The sequence below is a fragment of the Ursus americanus genome, chromosome 7, assembly GCF_024610735.1.
Source record: "Ursus americanus isolate L20-20 chromosome 7, mUrsAme1.1.p, whole genome shotgun sequence".
NCBI lineage: Eukaryota > Metazoa > Chordata > Mammalia > Carnivora > Ursidae > Ursus > Ursus americanus.
In genome coordinates, this window is record NC_142133.1 from 29,730,914 (window position 1) to 29,750,705 (window position 19,792).

At 48.9% G+C, this 19,792-nt stretch overlaps 2 protein-coding genes across 12 annotated transcripts in view; both read left to right on the forward strand.

Annotated features, from left to right (window-relative positions):
• The window catches only part of EHBP1 (EH domain binding protein 1), a 336,619-nt gene extending 328,301 nt beyond the window's left edge, over nucleotides 1-8,318 (forward strand). For all 9 annotated transcript variants that reach the window (XM_045788076.2, XM_045788073.2, XM_045788075.2 and 6 more), the window contains 3 exons: nucleotides 550-623; nucleotides 6,884-6,998; nucleotides 7,219-8,318. In XM_045788076.2, the coding sequence (XP_045644032.1) occupies nucleotides 550-623; nucleotides 6,884-6,998; nucleotides 7,219-7,309 (280 nt within the window). In that variant the 3' untranslated portion in view covers nucleotides 7,310-8,318. The remainder of the gene's footprint in view (nucleotides 1-549; nucleotides 624-6,883; nucleotides 6,999-7,218) is intronic.
• Nucleotides 8,319-14,857: 6,539 nt separating this feature from the next.
• Nucleotides 14,858-18,233, forward strand: OTX1 (orthodenticle homeobox 1). Of its 3 annotated transcripts, none has more exons than XM_045788394.2 (5): nucleotides 14,858-14,966; nucleotides 15,873-16,036; nucleotides 17,317-17,477; nucleotides 17,577-17,642; nucleotides 17,673-18,233. In XM_045788394.2, the coding sequence occupies exons 1-5, from the start codon at nucleotides 14,858-14,860 to the stop codon at nucleotides 18,133-18,135; spliced, it is 963 nt and encodes a 320-aa protein (XP_045644350.1). In that variant the 3' UTR covers nucleotides 18,136-18,233. The 3 variants fall into 3 exon arrangements, with proteins under 3 accessions (XP_045644350.1, XP_045644351.1, XP_045644348.1); XM_045788395.2 differs by having other exon boundaries at nucleotides 14,858-14,954; nucleotides 15,885-16,036; XM_045788392.2 differs by having other exon boundaries at nucleotides 14,858-14,954; nucleotides 15,885-16,036; nucleotides 17,317-18,233.
• The last annotated feature ends 1,559 nt before the right edge of the window (nucleotides 18,234-19,792 follow it).

Consider the following 19,792-nt stretch of genomic DNA (forward strand, 5'->3'; position numbering starts at 1 on the left):
TCTTATATTATGCCACCTAGTGTGGGAAGGAGCAGGCTTACATGTTTTATTTTAGTGAAAACCTCTATTTTTGTCATTTCTGCCATGCCTGAATTTGATAAAAAGAGTTATGAAGAAGCACAAAACTTAACTCCTCCAGGATTTTTAATTGTCTCTGTATTAAATTTGTACTGGTAGTACTTACATGTTTCTCGTATTCTTTTTACATGGCGTTCCAGACAAAAGAGTGTTTATTGTGAGCTATGAAAAATATTTTACGAAATAATCTTATACCTGGCACTTAATATGAGAAGCATTGGAGAATAAGACTACTTATCCAAAGATTAAAATATACCTCTGTGCAATTCAAAATTGAAGGAGAAAAATAACAGCACTAGAAAATATTCAACCTGAGGAAGATTTTAGGTTTGTGTATCATTTGTTTGGAGTAGCTTAAAGTTAAAGAGAAAAGTCAGTTATGAGTCCTAAAATCAATGTAACCTAAAGGTTTTTTTAAGTGTTTAATGATTTAGTAATTAGCATATTGATGAACTTTTGCAACTTGCCTAGGGAAAAAGAGCATGATTTAGAACGGCGGTATGAGCTGCTGAATCGGGAATTGCGGGCAATGCTAGCCATCGAAGGTAAGAAATGGCTATGATGGAGTGAGGTATGTGAACTGTCAACTGTCAAAGAGACTTAAAGAGTGTAATACACTTCTGGTCTCACTAGGTGTGGCCTGACTAGGAACCAACAGGAATTACAGATAAATGCCTTAGAGTTAGAAAGCAACAGTCACATAAAACCTAAGAACCCTTATTCAGATAGATAATCATTATGTGTGCTATTAAACACAAAATTGTCTTAACTTTGTCAGTAAGCTGAAATGTCCGTAATAATGGAAAATATAAGGAGTTAAATGATTTAATTACATTTTACTGCGTGAAATTTAAGGTTGTTTCCACGAGGGAGGTGGGGAAAGATTTATCGTTTTGATTTTTCACATCAGAGTCTAAATTTTACCTTAATCTTTAATGGATGTCAACACTGAAATATGTCTGCAGTCCACTATAGTTCTTAAGATTCCAATTCCTATTAAGTGAATATTCAGGCAAAGATTGACATAAGAGATAAATAAAACACTCTCATACCTTTCATAAAGCTTTTATATGAATTATATAGTAATCCTAAGCATGGTTCATAATATCAGTAAACATCAGCTAGCTTCACTATGGCATTTACTATATATGATTTTTTTTTTTTTAATTCTTACGTGTTTAAGAATGCTCTTCTCCTTTTGCCTTTTAGTTCAAAGATGTCTACTTAAAAACTAATCCTTTGGGCTCTGTAAAATGGACCTTTTGTCTAATCAATGCAAATTGATTTTCCTATTCTATATTGACCTCTTAACCCATTGACTATCCATAGTAATTTCCTTCTTTACCTGATAAGGTACCTGATCCATAATAAGCCAATTCTAATTAGTTAAGAAACTAGAAATTTAAGTTTCTAAGGGAAAGCCAAATGAAATTGTATTTTTTTAAATATTTTAATTAATATTGTGATTAATAAAATATATGCTGTTTATCTAAATATAATCTTATACATTATAAAAGTTTTATTTTTAATAACATTTTTATCTGTAATCGCATTTGATAAAAATGACTGACAACATTTATATATCCTCATTTAGAAATCAGATTTACTTTATTTTAAAGGCTTCAGATAGCTAATTTCCTTCAAATGGCTCTCCAAATGAATCAAATTATACATTGGTAATAACTAAAAAATTTGCTAAAATTATTTAAGAAGTTCTGTAAAACTTGCAATTGAAATAAGATGCACAGGTATGCTAAGTGGTATTTTTCCTCATGATATAATTTTTGTAGTCATGGCGTAGTCTTTAAAAGAGATTGGAAAGCTGAATAGTTGAAAAGTGGGTATAGCAAATACTATTTATATAGTATATATATGTATGTGTGATATAAAATGTATGTATATATAGTATGTATAATGTATGACTCATTATACAGTTTATCCTTTATAGATTCATTATACATTATACTCAATACAGAGTGTTAAAAACACTCTGTCATGTATAGTACGTTAAATTATCCCTAAAATACAGCTTGATACAGTACAGTTGATTTTTAAGGCAGATATTGCTTCTGTCCCCAGACCAGTTATATTACCAAATATCTTAAAAGGAGGGCCATGACACATAGGAAAGATCTCATTTTTATGGGTAGTTCTATGCCTATATACCAAACCTGTAATCGCTAATAATTGACATTTTATCTGCGTTCTTCTTGTACGTATCAGTACAAAGTCATATTTTTTAAGAAGGGGAAAAAGTGTTTTTCTTTTTCAAACACCTCTAATACAATTCGTAGTTTTTTGAGGTTCTGTTCAGTTTTGCTTTACTTTTTAATTAAGATCATTGTCCCATATGTGATTATGCCAGTTTCTGTTGCTCGTTGAGGGAAAGAAGAGACTTGAAGAAAGAAGTACCCTGTTGTTGACAAAGGCACTTTCTTAGTAAGCGGGCTGTCCCGCTAGCCTGGGCAATGCATGGGCCATGCTGTCCTAGACAGGTAGCGACTGTCCTGATCACCAGTTCTGTGAGCACAGGGTCCTCTGAGCCAGCCCTCAGAATGTACACACATGCAGTTCAGTAGCCTCTTGGAATATTAAAACCCACAGAAAAACACATGAATAGGCAACACTAGTTGGTGGTGTTTTGCTTCCCTTTGTTTTAAGGTTCACTCCTTTTTTTGTCCCCATCTCTTCTACTAGGTAGCCATAAGATGGTTTTCATAATAAATAAACTAAAATCTTTTCAAATAAATCTGCTCCTGAAACCATTCAGCAGGAGAAAGCCCAGAATGTTAATAGCCACATAGCACATTGAAAGAAATATTAACAGCTTGGTTTGAGAGGGAGGAAAAATTCAATATATCCATTCTTCTGAAAATCCATAATCACTTTGGCCTGTTTTTTGCCTTTTTTTTCCTTGAGGTGTTTTTCATAGCAGGAGTTTCACTCTACTGAGCTAAGTTGTAGGATCCCTTGAGCTAACAAACATCTTTTAGATACTTTTCCTATAGTTTTTTTGTTCCAGATTATTTAATGCCTCCTCAGGAAAGATAAATTCATTTCTGCACACATTGGGGTGGGCTTTTAGAAAGTGGTGTGTTCATTTTCTGCACAAGAAATGGATCTTCTCTAGGATTTTGTACATCTTGATTTATTCTTGGCTTAGAGTTTGAAGTGGGTGCTCTTCTAAAGGGATTTATGCATAGGTTCACTATTTTTGTAGTTATGGTTTATATGATAAGCTTTTTATATTTAAAATCAATATGTAATCCTGTGGAGGAGCTTATCCCCTAAAACCCCATTTGTAAATCTATTTTAGCTTTGTTACACAGCACAGCCACAGTCTTCCATAGATTGATTAGGTACCGCAGTAGAATCCTATCAAATGGCCTGCTCTGATGATGATGCAAACTCTTTCAGGATTGCTAGTTGACTGGAACTAAAGATAAGACTTGACTGCAATCCCCCAATGTGCTCTTTACAAAACTAGTGTTAATTTTCATCAAAGTGCCAGGCTTATTTATAGTGGCAAGGTTGAAGGTTTACTATAAGAACTTTAGGTCCTTTCTATCAAAGTATTTATAGGTATTTCTTTTGCCTTTTTTCCAAGGTAATTATCAACTTCAGCAAATAAACTGAATCGGGGAATGAATAATTGGCCCTATATATAAAAAAGAGATTTTTAAATTAACAAAACAGCTCAGTGCAGATGGACATAAACAGAATCTCTTTATTTCAACACTTTGGCTCAAATGCAGCATCAAAACTTAATCCTATTTGTTGCAAGAGGATATGGCTTTTGTAGCAAAAGTACACTGGAATCTTTAAATTAATCAGAAGCCACATTGTAGTCTGTTCAAGTCAAAGTCAGTGTATCTAGCTAGCTGTGACTGGTGTTATAGGTGAGTAATCCTTTCTTAAAATGCGTAACAGGTAACACATAAACTTACAGGCAGGTTTTTAAAACATGACATTACATCTAGGTGAAGGTACTAAAAGGGATTCAAAATTGTTTTAATTTAGGCACGAACATATAAATATGGATCTTGATCAATTTTAAAGGTATCATTAATTTTTTAAAAATCATCAAAATAGTTTAATTTCCCAAGTCAGCATTCAAATATGTGTGTATGTGTATAAATTTATTCCCATGAGAAAGCAACTGCAAAGTAAAAGGAGTTTTGCTAGTGTAAAATCTACTCACTGTACATAGCTGTTTCCTCTACAATTGACTGATATTTTGTAGATCGATATTAATATGGCTATGACAAATTTAATACAAAAATCCTTTAAATTTATGCTGCAACATTTTAAATTCTAATGTCAGTTAAATTTGACTGTAAAATGATGAAAATAACCTTAAATATTCATAACTTTAAAAATGTTTTTGTTACAGTTACAGAAAATGTCAGTATTGAGCTAGGAAGAAGTTAAGTTTTTTAAATTATTCAATGCTTCAGGGGTTAAAAAATAAAAGTTTTCTCTCATCCATATTGTTAAAGCCTTATTTATCTTGATATTTCTAATTATTAATTAAAGCCTTAAAAGTGACTGGTCAAGTACAGAGAAAGAACAGTTTAATTAAGAAAACTATATGTCTGTTGTTAACATTTATTTTTTTCTTGGTTTTAGAAAATTTCATAATTTTCCCTTTAATTATATTTTTTAAGTGTATGGTGGAGGAACTTTATTTCCCAGTTGTGAATCTCTTATCAAAATGTTTTGGAAGTAAATAATTATAAAGCTTATAATCCGAATGATTTCTTGAGGTTGAAAGTGGAAAAATTAATATTCATCAAAACTGGCAGTCTTAATAATTGTAAAATTTAGTTACAAATCTTTTACAAATTTAGCAGCTTTTTCTCCGAGTTAATATTCCTAGAACAATAGTTACCTGAAATTAGACTAGATGACCTTAAAGATCCTTCCAACTGTAGTGTCTATTAATTTTGCTCCTGTGTAGAATAAGACTGATTAAGAACAAGAACCAAATTAGAAAATTGTCTAGCGTTCCTGACCACAGTTGCATTTAAATCCAAAGAACAAAATTGTGATAGATATGGCTTTTCTTCAATTTTCCTGTTTTGTTATTTTTTTAAATTCTTATATTCAGAAAAAAAGTTTCCATAGTAATAGTTTCCTTACTCCTTCCCATGCTATAGAATATTTCACTTCTTTTTTTATAAGAATGTAATGTGACCAATTTTTTAATGTACTTATTATTGTGATTTTTGTATCAAATGTGGATAATTAATACATGGCATATTTCATATATATGTATGTATGTATTTGAGCTTATACAGGAAGGAATAGTGATAAAAATGAATAAACCATTCTAGCTTATTGCTGCTATTCTAACCTTTATTGCATGATGATGCATCTAATTTTTAATTTGTAAATACAAGATAGAATTCCCTCTAGCACCATTTGCTTTCATAAAGCTGCTGAGCAGTTTGCTGTCTTGAATAAATTTTGCTTTGGAGGGGGTCGGGGGGATTTGAACCAGCACATTCTTGTGTGGTTTGTGAAGATTCACATGGTAACCAGCGGTGTGCATTGTTAGGTTTATCTGAATAAGCACCAGCCATGTGAGTTTTAACATGATTGCCCAGGGCAATGGAGAGAGAAGAGAGAAACCCGAAAGGATTGCACTCCTCTCTGTTTTTTGGAAAGTGCATTTGCTGGGGGAGGGGGCTGCTTGAGTCAGTGGCCCTGTTTTTTTTTTTTTTTTTTTAAAGCTGGTGTCCTGTTTCCCTCTAGGTCCTCATTTGTTCTGCTATCTGCCTCATCATCTACTTCTTCTTTTCATTGTTTACCTTCCTAATGAGGGAGGCGGGGTAGACTGGGGGTTGATTGACAGCTACAAGCCCTTACAGTCTGGCCGGAGAGCAGTTGGCTTTGGTTTTAAAAGTGCATTAAATGTTCGATTTGGTCCTGTTTTTATTAAACGAAACTGCTGCTCATCTTAAGGAAATTATCAGACCAGCGAAGATTAGCAAATATATTATCGGGTCCTAAAACCTTCAAAAAACCTGCCCCTACGCATGGAAAGAGCACTGCCCATCGGATTTTCCAACCTTTAACGTGGGGTTTCAAAAAGAAGTATGTAATTTTTCCTTTGCAGAAGTGCTTTGATTTTAAACCACCCAGCAAACCTCTCCAAAGAAAACTGGCTGTGATGCGATCGAGAGCTGCAGTGTAATATTGCAGAGCAAATTTATTTTTTACTTCAAAGAAAAATGCTAATTAGCCGATTCACTACTTTTAAAGTTATTGTGAAGCATATGGCGCCCAGTGTGAGATACATCCAACTGCTAAAATAGAGCGAAGAGGAAATTAGCGAAGAATGGGCTGTATGGGGTGAGCATGGGGGTGGGGGAGGAGGATAGGTTCTCAAGCAGATTCTCTAGCGTTTTCAGAGTGATTTTTATCGCCTATCTCTGCTTCCCGCCCCCTCATTTGCCCACTCCCCCCCCAACCCTCCGACCGATCTTTTCTGGGCCTCCAACTCTCCCTCCCCCAACTTTGGCGAAATCAGGTGCGCACCTCCGGCTGGCCACCCGCTCACTCCTGGTCTCTTTTGCAGGTTCCAGCCCAGCAGTAGCCATCTCCATCTGCGGGACAGATTTAGGAAGTTGGGTTTTAGGGTGAAATCCTCATCACAACGGCCAAACTCCCCCATAAAACACTATCTAGTGGCTCTCTAACGTGGTTTGCGGAGAGATAGAAGGAAATTGGAAAAGGCGGGAAGCGGGGGAGGGTGTGCCGAGGCTCTGCGGGTGGGTAACGAGCCTGCCGTCCTCTGCAGACTGGCAGAAGACCGAGGCCCAGAAGCGACGCGAGCAACTCCTGCTGGATGAGCTGGTGGCCCTGGTGAACAAGCGCGATGCGCTCGTCAGGGACCTGGACGCGCAGGAGAAGCAGTGAGTGGGCGGTGGGGTCGGGGGTCGAGTCTCTGCTGCCAACCGAGGGGCCATGAAGTTTTCGGAAAGTTCAGTCCAGAGGTCTCGGGTGGGCCGGGGCAGAACCCCGCTGGCCCCAGGAGTCTCATTCCCGCTGGGGCTCGGATTGCGAGGTGAGAGGAGAGTGCGCGGCTTTGCCCTCCACGAAGAAAAATAAATTTGTTTCCTGTTTGACTTCCAGGGCTGAAGAAGAAGATGAGCATTTGGAGCGAACTCTGGAACAAAACAAAGGCAAGATGGCCAAGAAGGAAGAGAAATGTGTTCTTCAATAGCAGCCGGACCATAATCTCCCAACATTTTAATCTTGGGTCCCCAGACCAGAAAATGTCAGACTCGTTGTTGATGTAAAACTTCTAACATTTTGGGGGGCTGGATTGTACTTCTTTACCACCACCACCACTACCACCCCTTTCCCTCCCTCCTTTCCAGATAATAGAACTCCAAAAGAGCTTTGTTTAAGGTTATTTTTTTGTGTGTGAGTTAATCATTTCCTTGAAATCATGTGAAATAAATTTGCACAGATTCCTTGTGAGTGATTGGTATTGAGAGTATTCAAGAGAGTGCTCAAAGAAGAAAGAAAAGAAAACCCTTCCCTGGTTATTTTCCCTCAGTTTTTGATGGGAGGAAAATTTGGAACATTTTTGTTGTTGCTGTTGTTGTTGTTGTTGTTGTTGTTGTTGTTAATAGCATAATGGTGGGAGGGGGGTAAGTGGGGGATAAAAATCATGAATGATTTTTCCAGTCCTGCCATATGTAACACTTGACTCTGTTACCTAAATTTTATAGTTAGATCATATTCAATCTACTTATTAAACTGTGTTCTATTTACCAGTGGGATTTTCTGCAGTTGTTTTGCATTTCACTGTAACGATAATAGAGTTCCTGTCCTCTGTTTTCCTTGGAGGATGGCCCTTTAATGTAGCCTGAGACAGTCCTGTGATTTGAAGGTGAGCTGTGAGGATGGGACTAATTGACACACATCAGTTTACAAAAACGGTCTTATCATCTGAGAATGCGCCATCTTTTTCTCTGGATAATTATTTATTACATCTAGCTTGGTTCCTACATTTTGTTGGGTCTCAACATTGGCTCAAGAATGCTGTTAATATTTATTCTGTATTGATAAAAGTCTGTCTTGCCACTATGAGTAAATCCCCCAATTAATATTTTCTTCTCTAGCATAGCACTGTCATTTTTTTGTGAAAATGGTTATCTGTTTATTTATTACAATACTGAGTCATATATAAATTTTCAATAAAAGCAGAAACTTTCTTACCTTAACCACTGCTCCTACTTCCTTACAATGAAAACTTGACACTGGTTTGAGAAGTTCCTGTATCCATAAGACCTTTCATGTGGGAAAAAAAAGTGGTCCTCTTGAATGCAGAGCAGGATACTAGGCTGTATTTGGAGCTGAGTAAGTTTATACCGTCCCAAAGGGGCCCTGCTGACACACGAATGTGAACTGAAAAGCAGTTAGTCATATTTTCGTAGGCAGTGTAACTATCATCTTTTGTAAATGGTCATCTCTGTTGTTAAAGATTTGAGGAAATTTGTGATTCCACCGCACTGAAAAAATGCTAATATCTTGATGAATTTTCGACGTTATTTTCAATTGTTAATGTTGCACTCATGAGGAAAAATTATGACTTCTGATAACCCGCAAGTCTGTTGGTGCTGAAGTGAAAGGAAGAAGATTATTGTTGGCTGGGAGGGTAAATGTATGCAGGTGAGTGTGTATGAGATGAAGGAAAGAGAACTTCTAGTAAGTTCTAGGCTACAGGAAAAAAATTGGCGATTTTATAGTAGTTGCCATTACTCCTCTACAGAGGTGTCCGAAACAAAGAAAGCTCGTTCAACAAGTCTAGAGACACAACAGTCCACTAGCGTTTATATGCTAGCCTAGATCACACATAAACATACACACATACATACGTGTACATATACACACAAAGCTACACACACATCAATTCCGTTCGAAAAGTACGCAGCCGCCTTCAACTGCCAGTCTTTCAAAATGATAAAACTTGTTACTGTAGATTTCTTCATGAAAAGGATTTTAAGAAGTTACTGAAAAGTTATCAGAACTAAATGAAATTGAGGGTTTGCCCTTTTTATTCAAGCAGGAGAGCGGAGCTGGCTGCCGCTCTCTGGGGGAAGCTCTCACCCCGACTGTAACCCCAGGGAAGCAGGCAGACGAAACCACCAGCCCCAGGCTGCCTGGGGCTTGGGCAGCCAGCATCACCACCCCATTTACGCTGGATTCGGGGAACCCTCCCTCCCGAGGAGCCTCGCGGAGAGGCGGCTCCCCATGCCGCTCCCGACCTGTCAAGTGACAAACCTTCCCTAGCCCCACACTTGCTGTCCCTCCTGCCCCAGTCCCGAGCCTCGCGGGGTTTCCATTTGGGCTGCTCTGTGGCGCCCGCACGCCCCGCAGCGGCGGCGGAGCGCGGACCCCCGGGACTAGTGGGGTCAGGCCCGCAGCGAAGGCGCCGCGTCCCGATTTCTTCGCGTTGTACCCAGAGGCTGCCCGCCGAGCGCAGGCGCAAGCCCAGCATGCCGAGAGGCCCGGAACCAGAAAGCCCGCGCTGCGGGAAAAGAAACTGTGGGCCCAGGGGTCGCTGAGGAGGAGGAGCGTTGGCAGCTAGTTGGCTTGGGCACAGCCCGCGGGCCGGTGTAGAACTTCCGCCCCTGGCCAGGATCCCACGACCCCGACGCCAAACCCCTCCCCCTGTCCCAAGTGTCCCCCAGAGTCTGGCCCGGCCTCGAGGTCACCTGGGTGCTGGATCCGGGTCCCAGGGCCCAGCTCCCACGCCCCCCTCCCCGGCCCGGGGGCCTGGAGCCGGGTAGACGTGCTCTCTCTCGGTGATGCCCCCACTTCCTCCTCCCCGCCCCTGCGGCCGTTGCTGGAACGGTCGCGGCTTCTGGCCCAGCGTCTCCCACCTGGACATTTGCCTAGCGACGGCCGCCTCAGTCCTCCACGCCGCGTATAAGAAACTTTCATCTCAGTCTCTCTTCCTCTCTGCACTCCTCCCTCTCCCTCTCTTTCTTTTCTTAATCCCGGGGTTTTATGGGTTGAGCATTAAGAAAATGCGCCTGCAATTTGGGATTAGATAAATACTCTCATGGGGGGGGGGGGAGACTGTGCTACTTGATACCTCCCAACTTCCCCAAGACCGTGGCAGCATCTGGAAGCAAGAGCGCCGGACTCCCGCGTGGCGGGCCCTGGGGACCGCCTGAGCACATTCCAGCGCGCACAGCCGCCCCAACTCGCAGCGCCGGACCTTGGCCCGGCGCTGCAGCTGCAGGCCAAACAGGGCCCGGAGCGGGCAGGAGTGCGAGAGGTTGCGGGGCTGGGACAAGGGCATGCACCCCGGCAGCAGAGGGCTATACCCAGGCTCAGAGCGCGCAGGCCTGGGCTGGTCTGCGCGGGCTGGGGACGCAGACGCGGCCGCAGCGCACCCCAAGGCGCCCGCATAGTCTTCCCGGAAAAACTAGTGCCCTCCCGCCCGCGCCTTTCCCCAGAACTGGAGGCGGGGGTGTATTTCATTTCTTTCTTTAAACCTCTGCACCTTCTCAGGGGCTCGGAGCCGCGGGCCTCGCGGGCTACTCCCCGCGGGGTTCTGCGAGAGCCTAAGTTGTGTCCCCGCCCGGGTCAGCGCTGCGCTCTGCGCAGTTTCTTTTCCTGTTAAAGCTTTTTCTTTCTCATGTTTTTCCTTTTCTCTCGTTCTTTTATTGTTTTCTCTCTCTCTCTCTCTCTCTCTCTCTCTCTCTCTCTGTCTTTCCCTTTTGTGAATGGGCTGCGGTGTCTTTGTTCTGGAGAGAAGCGCCCGTGTCGCTGACTTTTGTGAACCAGAGAAGGATCTTGTAAAACCTCCTTTTCTCCTTCATACTCGCCCACTCCCACCCCTCCTCCTTTGCCCCTTTGATTAGATGTTCCCTCATCGTCCAAAAAAAAAAAAAAATGTAATTTCGTTGGTCTGGCGGCCACTTTCTTTGAACATTAGCTCGCTTTCAGCTCCAACTTCAATTAGAAGGAGTTGATTTTGAGAGATCAACAAAAGAACCGACCAAAGCCTTATTAAAGGTCCTAAGAAGATCTCCCGGGTCCTTTGAGAAGCAGTTAAGGAAACAGTGTGCCCTCCATCATATTCTGTTACCGTATTTTATTCGGACTCCAAAGGAAAGTGTCGCTTGGGGGAGGGGGAAGCACTTTGATGAGCGGCGGCCGCGGCCCCTTTTCACTCAGCGGGCTCCCCCTTCCTTCTCCTCCTCCTCCTCTCCCAGAGCCCAGTCTGCTCGCGGTGCCCGACCTCGCGGCCCCGGCAGCGCTGGCGCTCCCCACCGCGCTGCGCCTGGCGGCTCCTTGACTCGCCCTCACACTCATTCCAGTTCAAACTTTTCACTTCGCCTGTTGGGATGGAGGGGAGGGGGGATTAGGAAAAAGGGGTAGGAATTCCTCGAAAGGGAGTAAAGTGGTGGCTAATATTCAGAAGGAGGTGCCACTTAAGAATCGCCTTGCTCAGGGTTGGGGCGAAAACATCTTTTTTTTTTTTTTTTTTTTGGTTCTTTGAAAGTCCACCAGGTACACGGTTTTGAGAAGTTTGTTCGGCTGGGAAATGGGCTTCGCCAGCGCGAACAATCCGGGGAAATCGCCCCAAGAAGGCTCCTTCCGCGGTGTGTGAGAAAGAAATTAAGGGCAGGGGTCTGTGGCCACACTTTCCGCCAGACTGTCTCTGGTAGGAGGAGACCGGGAAGGAGACAGAGACTGAGTGTGAAAGAGAAAGTTTCCTATTAAAATCTTTCGATTCAGAAGTAGAGTGTGTGTGTGTAAGGGATAGGAGACACTGAGTTCCAACATTTGAGAAGGAGCGTTTAAGATTTGCAAACACCCTTCGTGGGGACTGTGAACCCTAGGAGACGCGGAGGAGCAGGTAAGTGGTGGTGCCTCCCCAGCGGGTGCTGTTCCCGGGCGCCGGAGTCCCGAGGCGCCGAGGCAGGATCTGCGCACCCGGAGCTGCTCCTGCGCTCGACAAAGTAGCCTGTGCCAGCACGAGCCGCCCGCGGCGTCCGTCTGCAGGTGGTGGCGCAGTGAAAGAAGACGCTGGGGCCCGCGGCGCCGCGAGAGGGGCCGGGGGCCCCCTGCACTCCAGCCCGCGGCTCCGAAGACCTCGAGCCCACAGCCGGGCCGCCGAGCCGAGTGGCGCGCGGGAGAGCGAGGGAACCGGTTCTCCAGCACCTCGTCTCCTTTCTGCCACTCCCTCACGGGCGCCGAAAGGGCGAGGGAAGGGCGGGGACCCCGGGGCGGCCTCGGGACCGGCGTCCCCCTCTGCGGACAGGGCTCTGGCGCTGCGTTCCCTGTCTTCGCCTCGCTCTGCGCGGCGTTTGTCAGCCAAGCCCTGGAGTTAGCGCGCGACCGGGGCGGGGCGGGCGGGCGGTGAGGGCGGGGTGCAGGGGGCGGAGGAGGGCGGGGGCGCGCGGAGGTAACCCCCGGCTCGTGCTGCCATTGCCCGGCTCCCTGTCACTCAGCCCGCGCGGGGCCAGGGATTGGCAGCATAGCCCCGTTACGCACTCACCTCGCGTTCACATACCCGGGGAGGGCAGTAGAAAGGTGATCAATCTTCATCAGGCTACATTTCCAATCACCTAAACAACCCGGCAAGACAAGCCACTCCGACAAGGTAAATCGCTTGATTTATTTAGTTTGCAAAGTGCCTCTGCAGGACTTCCCTAGCCCCCACCGCCTCCACGTTGTATCGGGAATGCAACTGCAACCGCGAGCCACCTCCCAACTCTGCCCGTTTCACCCCCACCCAACCCTTGCGGCCCCTCGGCGCGGTCCCGGGCGAGGTAGTGTCTCGGGAACGCGTAGGGCTTTGCAAACAAAGTGTCTGTGCAATAAAGTGAAACCTGGAGGGACACGCACAAAGCCACTGGAAAGAAAGAGAAGGAAGGAGGGAAGTTGGGGAAAGAAAGAAATCCGGGGATCCTAGACCAACCGTCCGGCCCGGCGAGTAATTCCTGTGCCGCTCTGTTTTGCAGGTTGGCTGTCCCGCGGGTCTGTGTGAGGGCGCGAGGTAGATGGTGAGCGGCCCCGGCAGCTGAGGGCAGGTAAGGAGAAAGCCGTGGGGCCGCCCTGGACTCCGGGAGCGCGTTGGTCGTTCTTACCTCCCCTTCCTCAAACGGGTCCCCGCTTCCCAGGTCCCTGGCAGGTGGGCGGGGCTGGGGGGCGGCCTCGCTTCCTTCTTGGTGCGCGAAAGACCCCAGATCTCTGCTTCGGCCCCGTGCCCCCTCCCCCGCCTCCTCCGAAGTAACCGAGCCGAAGTGCTAAGTTTGAAGAAAGTCTTTGAGAACTCACGCTGCAGCCTAGCAGAGGCGCCAAGGCTTGACGCCCTATTCTCTTTCGGCTCTAGAGCCCCGGCTGTTTCCCTTTCGTCCCCTTCCCTGCAAACTGTGTTCTCCCAGGCCAGATCCTGGGTCTTGGAGGGTAGGAGCGGAAGACTTCTTTAGCTCTAACTGCTCTCCCCGAACTCCCTAGCCTGGGCCCCAGGCCTGCTTTGAATACCCGCGACGCGGGGTGAAGCGACAGGTCCTCGGGGGCCCCAGCCGCACTCCCCCAGCTCCACTTCCTATCCCTGAGAATAGCGCCTCAGGTTGGAGGCCACCGGGGAAGCGAGGCTTCTACCTTCCAGTCCGGGTCAGCGCGAGCTACGCCGCCGAGGCCTAGTTACCTAGTCTCGGTAGGGTCTTGGGGCTGCGGGTTCATCTAGTAGGATAGGGAGGGAGCACAAGGGAACGCTGCACTCAGGCCTCCCAAATCTGTGAGACCCTTTGGGGCTCTGGGCGGGTCACCTTTCAGCATCCGCCGGGACGACATTGTCCGCAGCCAGGACCGGGCAGAAAGAAGGACCCGCTCGCGTTCGCGAAGAAGGGCCTGCGGCGGTGGGGAGGCGCCCCTGACCTCCCGCCGCGTCTTAGAGCCGCCACGTCTACCGTGGCCCCTTCTGCGTCTTCTGGCCGCCTCTGCGGGCCCTGGGCCTGTAACTGCGGTTCAGGTGTGGGATTCCCGGTGAGCAATCTTTCAGCGGCTGGGCACTGAGAAGTTAACTGGAGGGGTGGCTGTGGGCTCTGGGGCCCAGACCCAGTGGCGGAGACCTTGGAAGGAATGTACTCTCCTAAGTGGGCAATGCGACCCAGAGAGCCCAGGGGCTGCTAGCCCCCCGCAGTGCCTCACCTTAGCTCTCGGGAGTCTCTACCGTTTCATCCCGCATTTGAAACAAAACGAAACAACCCCTTATGCCCTGGGCAGCCTGCCTCACTGGCGCCGAGTAAACGTTTGCTTTTGCCGTATTGAGGCCGCCTCCTACGGGACCAGAATTTTGCCTAGACTTGGGACCTTGTACACTCCGCGTTTCAGGCTCTCACCTTTCCAGCTCGACCCTGCTTTTAACCTCCCCTCACTCCTGGTGATGCCTTACAAGTGTTTTTTACCCATTCCAAGCCTGAAAGAGGCGATGACGGTCCAGAAAAATCTTACTTTTCAAAGAAGCTGTGGTCTTTGGGCCAAGGCCTTGTAGAGCCGCGTTGACCGCCCTGCGAAGTTCCATACGCCTGCGTCTCCTTCCCATCCCGTGGCTCCTTGCCCCGGACGAGACCAGGTAGCTGAGATGGCTCCCAATCACTGTTTACATGTGTCTCCTGTCTCCATAGGCCGGGCCCCCAGACGCAACAGAGCTCGAAGGACTGCGCAGTGGGAGCCCCGCACTGCGCCTGGCCCCGGCCCCCTGGATCCGTCCGGGCGCCTCCACCCGGCTGTTAGCATGATGTCTTACCTCAAACAACCCCCATATGGCATGAACGGGCTGGGCCTGGCGGGGCCAGCCATGGACCTCCTGCATCCTTCCGTGGGCTACCCGGGTGAGCACCGGTCCCCGCCCCCAGCCCCTGCAAATCCTGGCGACCCCCGACTCTCGAGTTTGAGCACACACTTTGTGGCTGAGCAGGCCCAGGGAGCCGGTTGGCTAGTCTGCCTACAACGCACTGCACGTTGCAGGCTCACAGGGCAGTCGCGGGTGGGTGAGGTGGGCCAGGCCAGTGAAGTAATGCAAGGTGTGTCCTCCCAGCCTGACCGCACTGGCAGCCTGTCTCTTTGTGGTTCCACCAGCAGCAAAAGCGCATTTATCCACGGATTCGTTTCTCATGGGTGGCTTTTTTTTGGGGGGGGGCATGTGTGTGTGAGTCTATTCCTTTCCCCCCAGTATTGAATGAGAAATCTGGACACTCTCTAGGCCCTGACTGGAAGGGCCAAGCTTTCCTTATAGGAAATGACTTACTGAGATGAAGAAGAGGGATTTTTCCTTCCTAATTAAATTGTCCTCTGCATCGGTAGTCTGCACCAACTTTTCACTGCCGGTGTGGAAGGCTTGGGCCGAATCCCGGCTTCCCCCACCCCCAGATCCGACTCCTTCACCTCCATTTATTCCCTCGCAAAGTGTTTTCCAGGTGGTGTTTCTGCGCACCCCTTTCCCATCCTCCAGCCTGGGGATGTGTTGGGGGGGGAGGTGGTGAGAGAAGGGAGATTGTATAACTTCTCCTTTCTTAACCTCCAAGAGGCAGGGAAGGGGGCAACTCTAGAGTCTCAAAGACCCTGGTTCCCAGTCACACACATGCACTTTCTCCCACCTGTGGCCTCTCAGGCTCGGCCCTCCGGGGGAGTTTTCTTTGGCTTGGAGCTCGGCTTTCTTTTGCAACGGCCTCGCACAGGGCCTGCCGGGGGCCTGTCTGCGTCCTCTAGCGTGGGTCCGCTTGGCCACCGCTGACCCGAGGCGCCCCCGCCTGTCCCCTCAGCCACTCCGCGGAAGCAGCGGCGGGAGCGCACCACCTTTACACGCTCGCAGCTGGACGTACTTGAGGCGCTCTTCGCCAAGACTCGCTACCCTGACATCTTCATGCGCGAGGAGGTGGCGCTCAAGATCAACCTGCCAGAGTCCAGAGTCCAGGTGCGCGTACCCAAGGCTCCAGGGTCAGGGTAGGGGCCCTGGGGCTGGTTGGAGAGGGCCTGGGAAGGGTGGCCTGGTGTGGGGCGGGCCTACAGACTGGGCAGCCCCTCTCAGACTCCCCCTAGCGCTCAGCTCGGGCCTGGGAGAGGGGCAAAGTTAAAGTAACTAGCTTAGAGCCTTGCATTCAGCCCTGGGGCCCAGGGCACCTTCGGTATTGAAAGTCCTTTTTAGGATTTCGGGAGGACAAGCAAGGCTCCCGAAAGTAAAGTGCCTAGAGGGCCCGGCACCTGCCCCTGCTTCTTCGGCCATTGCAGGATTTGGCAGTTTCCTTCCGGGTCTTGAATTCTGCCTCCGCTTTTGCCTTGCATCCCGGGCGTCCTGGAAATGGAAGAGTGGAGCTTGGCCAGGGCCTGGTACTCTGTCGGAGTGCACTCCATGGGTGCATGGGTGGCGCCGGTGTTATTAGACTCTTTGCCCAGAGAGGATGCCGAATGCAAAACCTGGCTACCGGCTTTGCTGTTTCTGGTTTTTGCGATAAAAATACTGTTTGGATTATAACTCAGAACTCTTCTCAAGGGCCTTTTATCTCGTCTTCTTTCCCCCGAGGCTCTAGAAAGAACCAGGAATGTTGTGCCGTGTACCGGGGCCCCCCAAGAGGAGTGAGAACTTTGCCCCATTTGGTTCCCCTTTTGGAGCCAAGAAGCCCAACGAAATTCAGTGCAGGCTTCCTTCCCTAGTCCCCCGAGTATACTGCCTCTGTTCAGCCTCCTGGCCTTGCTTCTGCATCCACTCAAATTCTCGCCTTGCCCATCGCCGGGCCTCCAGGGGCAGACTGGCTCCCACCTCAGACTTGGTGACTGTCCCGCGCTCTGCGGTCCCTTTCGTGCCTCTCCGCAGTTTCCTCAGTTCTATTCATAGAAGACAGGGCCTCCAAACATACACGCCGCTGTTGGGAAGCGGCCAACAGCAGCAGTTTAGAGATGGCTGAACTTCTGGCTGGACAGACGCAGATGTTCCGTCCTAGGGCAGAGTGCACTGGGGGGTGGGGAGGTGCACATCCCGACTTTGCCAGAGGAGGATCTTTGGTCAGAGGAATGGGGGAGGGTGGAGGAGCTGGGACCAGTGGAACGTGGTTTGGCCTGGCCGGAGATGGGGAGGAACGGAGGCCTCGGTAAGAGAGGGATGGGAGACCCTAGGCCGGGTAGTGGGTACAAGAGGCCGGGCAGTAGCAAGCTCAACTCACCCCCCTGACACCCTCTTCCCCACTCTGCCGGCTGCAGGTCTGGTTCAAGAATCGCCGTGCCAAATGCCGCCAACAGCAGCAGAGCGGAAGCGGGACCAAGAGCCGCCCGGCCAAGAAGAAGTCGTCCCCGGTGCGGGAGAGCTCGGGCTCGGAAAGCAGCGGCCAGTTCACGCCGCCCGCCGTGTCCAGCTCCGCCTCGTCCTCTAGCTCGGGATCCAGCGCCTCCGCCAACCCAGCGGCGGCAGCGGCTGCAGGCCTGGGCGGGAACCCGGCGGTGGCAGTCGCGTCGTCGTTGAGTACGCCGGCTGCCTCATCCATCTGGAGTCCGGCCTCCATCTCGCCGGGCTCAGCGCCCGCGTCGGTGTCAGTGCCCGAGCCATTGGCCGCGCCTAGCAACGCATCGTGCATGCAGCGCTCGGTTGCCGCAGGCGCCGCCTCAGCCGCAGCCTCTTATCCCATGTCCTACAGCCAGGGCGGCAGCTACGGGCAGGGCTACCCCGCGCCCTCCTCTTCCTACTTTGGCGGCGTGGACTGCAGCTCATATCTAGCGCCCATGCACTCTCATCACCACCCGCACCAGCTCAGCCCTATGGCACCCTCCTCGATGGCCGGCCACCATCACCACCATCCACATGCGCACCACCCGTTGAGCCAGTCCTCAGGCCACCATCACCACCATCACCACCACCACCACCAGGGCTACGGCGGCTCGGGGCTCGCCTTCAACTCTGCCGACTGCTTGGATTACAAGGAGCCTGGCGCCGCCGCTGCTTCCTCCGCTTGGAAACTCAACTTCAATTCGCCCGACTGTCTGGACTATAAGGACCAAGCGTCATGGCGGTTCCAGGTCTTGTGAGCCCAGGAGTGGAAGGAAGAGGAGAAGAAACGCAACTACCTGCGCCCTCCGTGGTCCCCGTCCTGTTGCTGCTGCTGCACCGCCCGCCTTTGCCTCGGCTTCTGCAGACCTGAATTTTCACGCCCCTAAAAGATGCCCTTTGCCTGCACTGCCGCCCTCATCTTTCTGCCACTTGTTTGGGGGATGTGCAGACCTGCCCACCCCTTGGATGAGGGGACCGGTGCTTCGGCTTGGCCCGCAAGTTCTGTATGGGGAGAGCTGTGTGCTCTCCTCCTCAACCCCTAACGAACTCTAAGCCACTCTCCTCCAGTCTCTATGGGCAGTTATTATGCACTTGCAGCCTTCGGAGGCTCTTTGCTCTGACTCGCTGTTTGAGCCCTACACTTTTATTTATTCGTTCTGGACACTGGAGTCACTAACTGGCATGTGTCTGCCCATTGGAGTGCACCCACACTCCACCCCAAATCAAAACAACCACTAAGTGTTTCCCGCTTGCAGACTACCGCTCCTTGAGCTGCCCTCGGCCCCGCTCCCCGCCTGCAGGCCAGACCAGCCCGGCATTTTCTCTTTCCCAGCGGGGTGCGCTGGGACAAGGCCCGAGGGAGGAGCGCGCCCCTAGCCTCTCGCGCACAGCCCCGCCCTGCGTAGAACTGGCTCAAGCTTCCGCCTCGGCGGGAATGCTGTACATAGTCGGGTCCGTTCCAGGGACCACTTAAACTTTCTAGTTGCTGTTGGTTGAACTGAACATATCTCGTCTTAGCGCCCAGGAAATAGAACTTTAAGATATATACAGCATATATATACATATATATACACACATATATATAAAACAAAAGCAAAAAATATTTTCCCTCTGTCCCCCTTCCTCTCTTCCTTAAACGATGGCGCTTTTATTTTTTTCAGTTGTTGCAAAGCTGACCTGCCCTCTCACACCTTCTCCCTCTGTGTATTTATTAAAGAGAACCTTTTGGTTCCAGGAAGCTGGGCGCGGAGGGTCGGGAGGGTCGGAGAGTGTTGAGGAAACAGCCAAGTCAGGGTACAGGGGCGGGGGCTAGGCTGGGCGGGGACTTAGGACTGAGCCCTTCACCAGGTCGAAGCACAGAGTCGCAGTTCCGGTTTAGAGACCAATCACAAAAGAAAACAAAAAACAAATAAAAATACGGCATTATGGAAAAACAAACAAACCGATCCAGGCCCCAAACCCCAGTTCCAATTCCTCTGTCGGCTTCTTTCTCTTGAAACAACCCTGTTCTGTCTAGTGAGTTTTTAGTGCACCTTCATCTCCGAAATCTGCGGAGAGCCCGCACCTGTGTATCAATTTTGGCTTTGGCCTTTTCGTCCAGTAGGTGGGAAAGTAATTTGTAAATTTGATTTGTCCGATGTGAAGATCACAAATTACTTGTTGAAATGTAAGGCAGTCCCCCTCCTCCCCCTTTATCTACATTATTTCCCGAAAATAAATGCAAATTAATGAATGGCTTGTCAGTGTCGCTCTTCTGATTCCAGCCCCAGGTCCTGGGCTCGGGGAGCCTAAAAGGAAGGAAACTCCCGTGTTAATACCCCCGCGTGTTCATGACCTGTGTGAAGCGGGAGGCCAAAAGATAGGGAGGGAGAACGTGGCAAGAGGAGTCTCCAGAGAACGTTCTCTTAGGGAGTG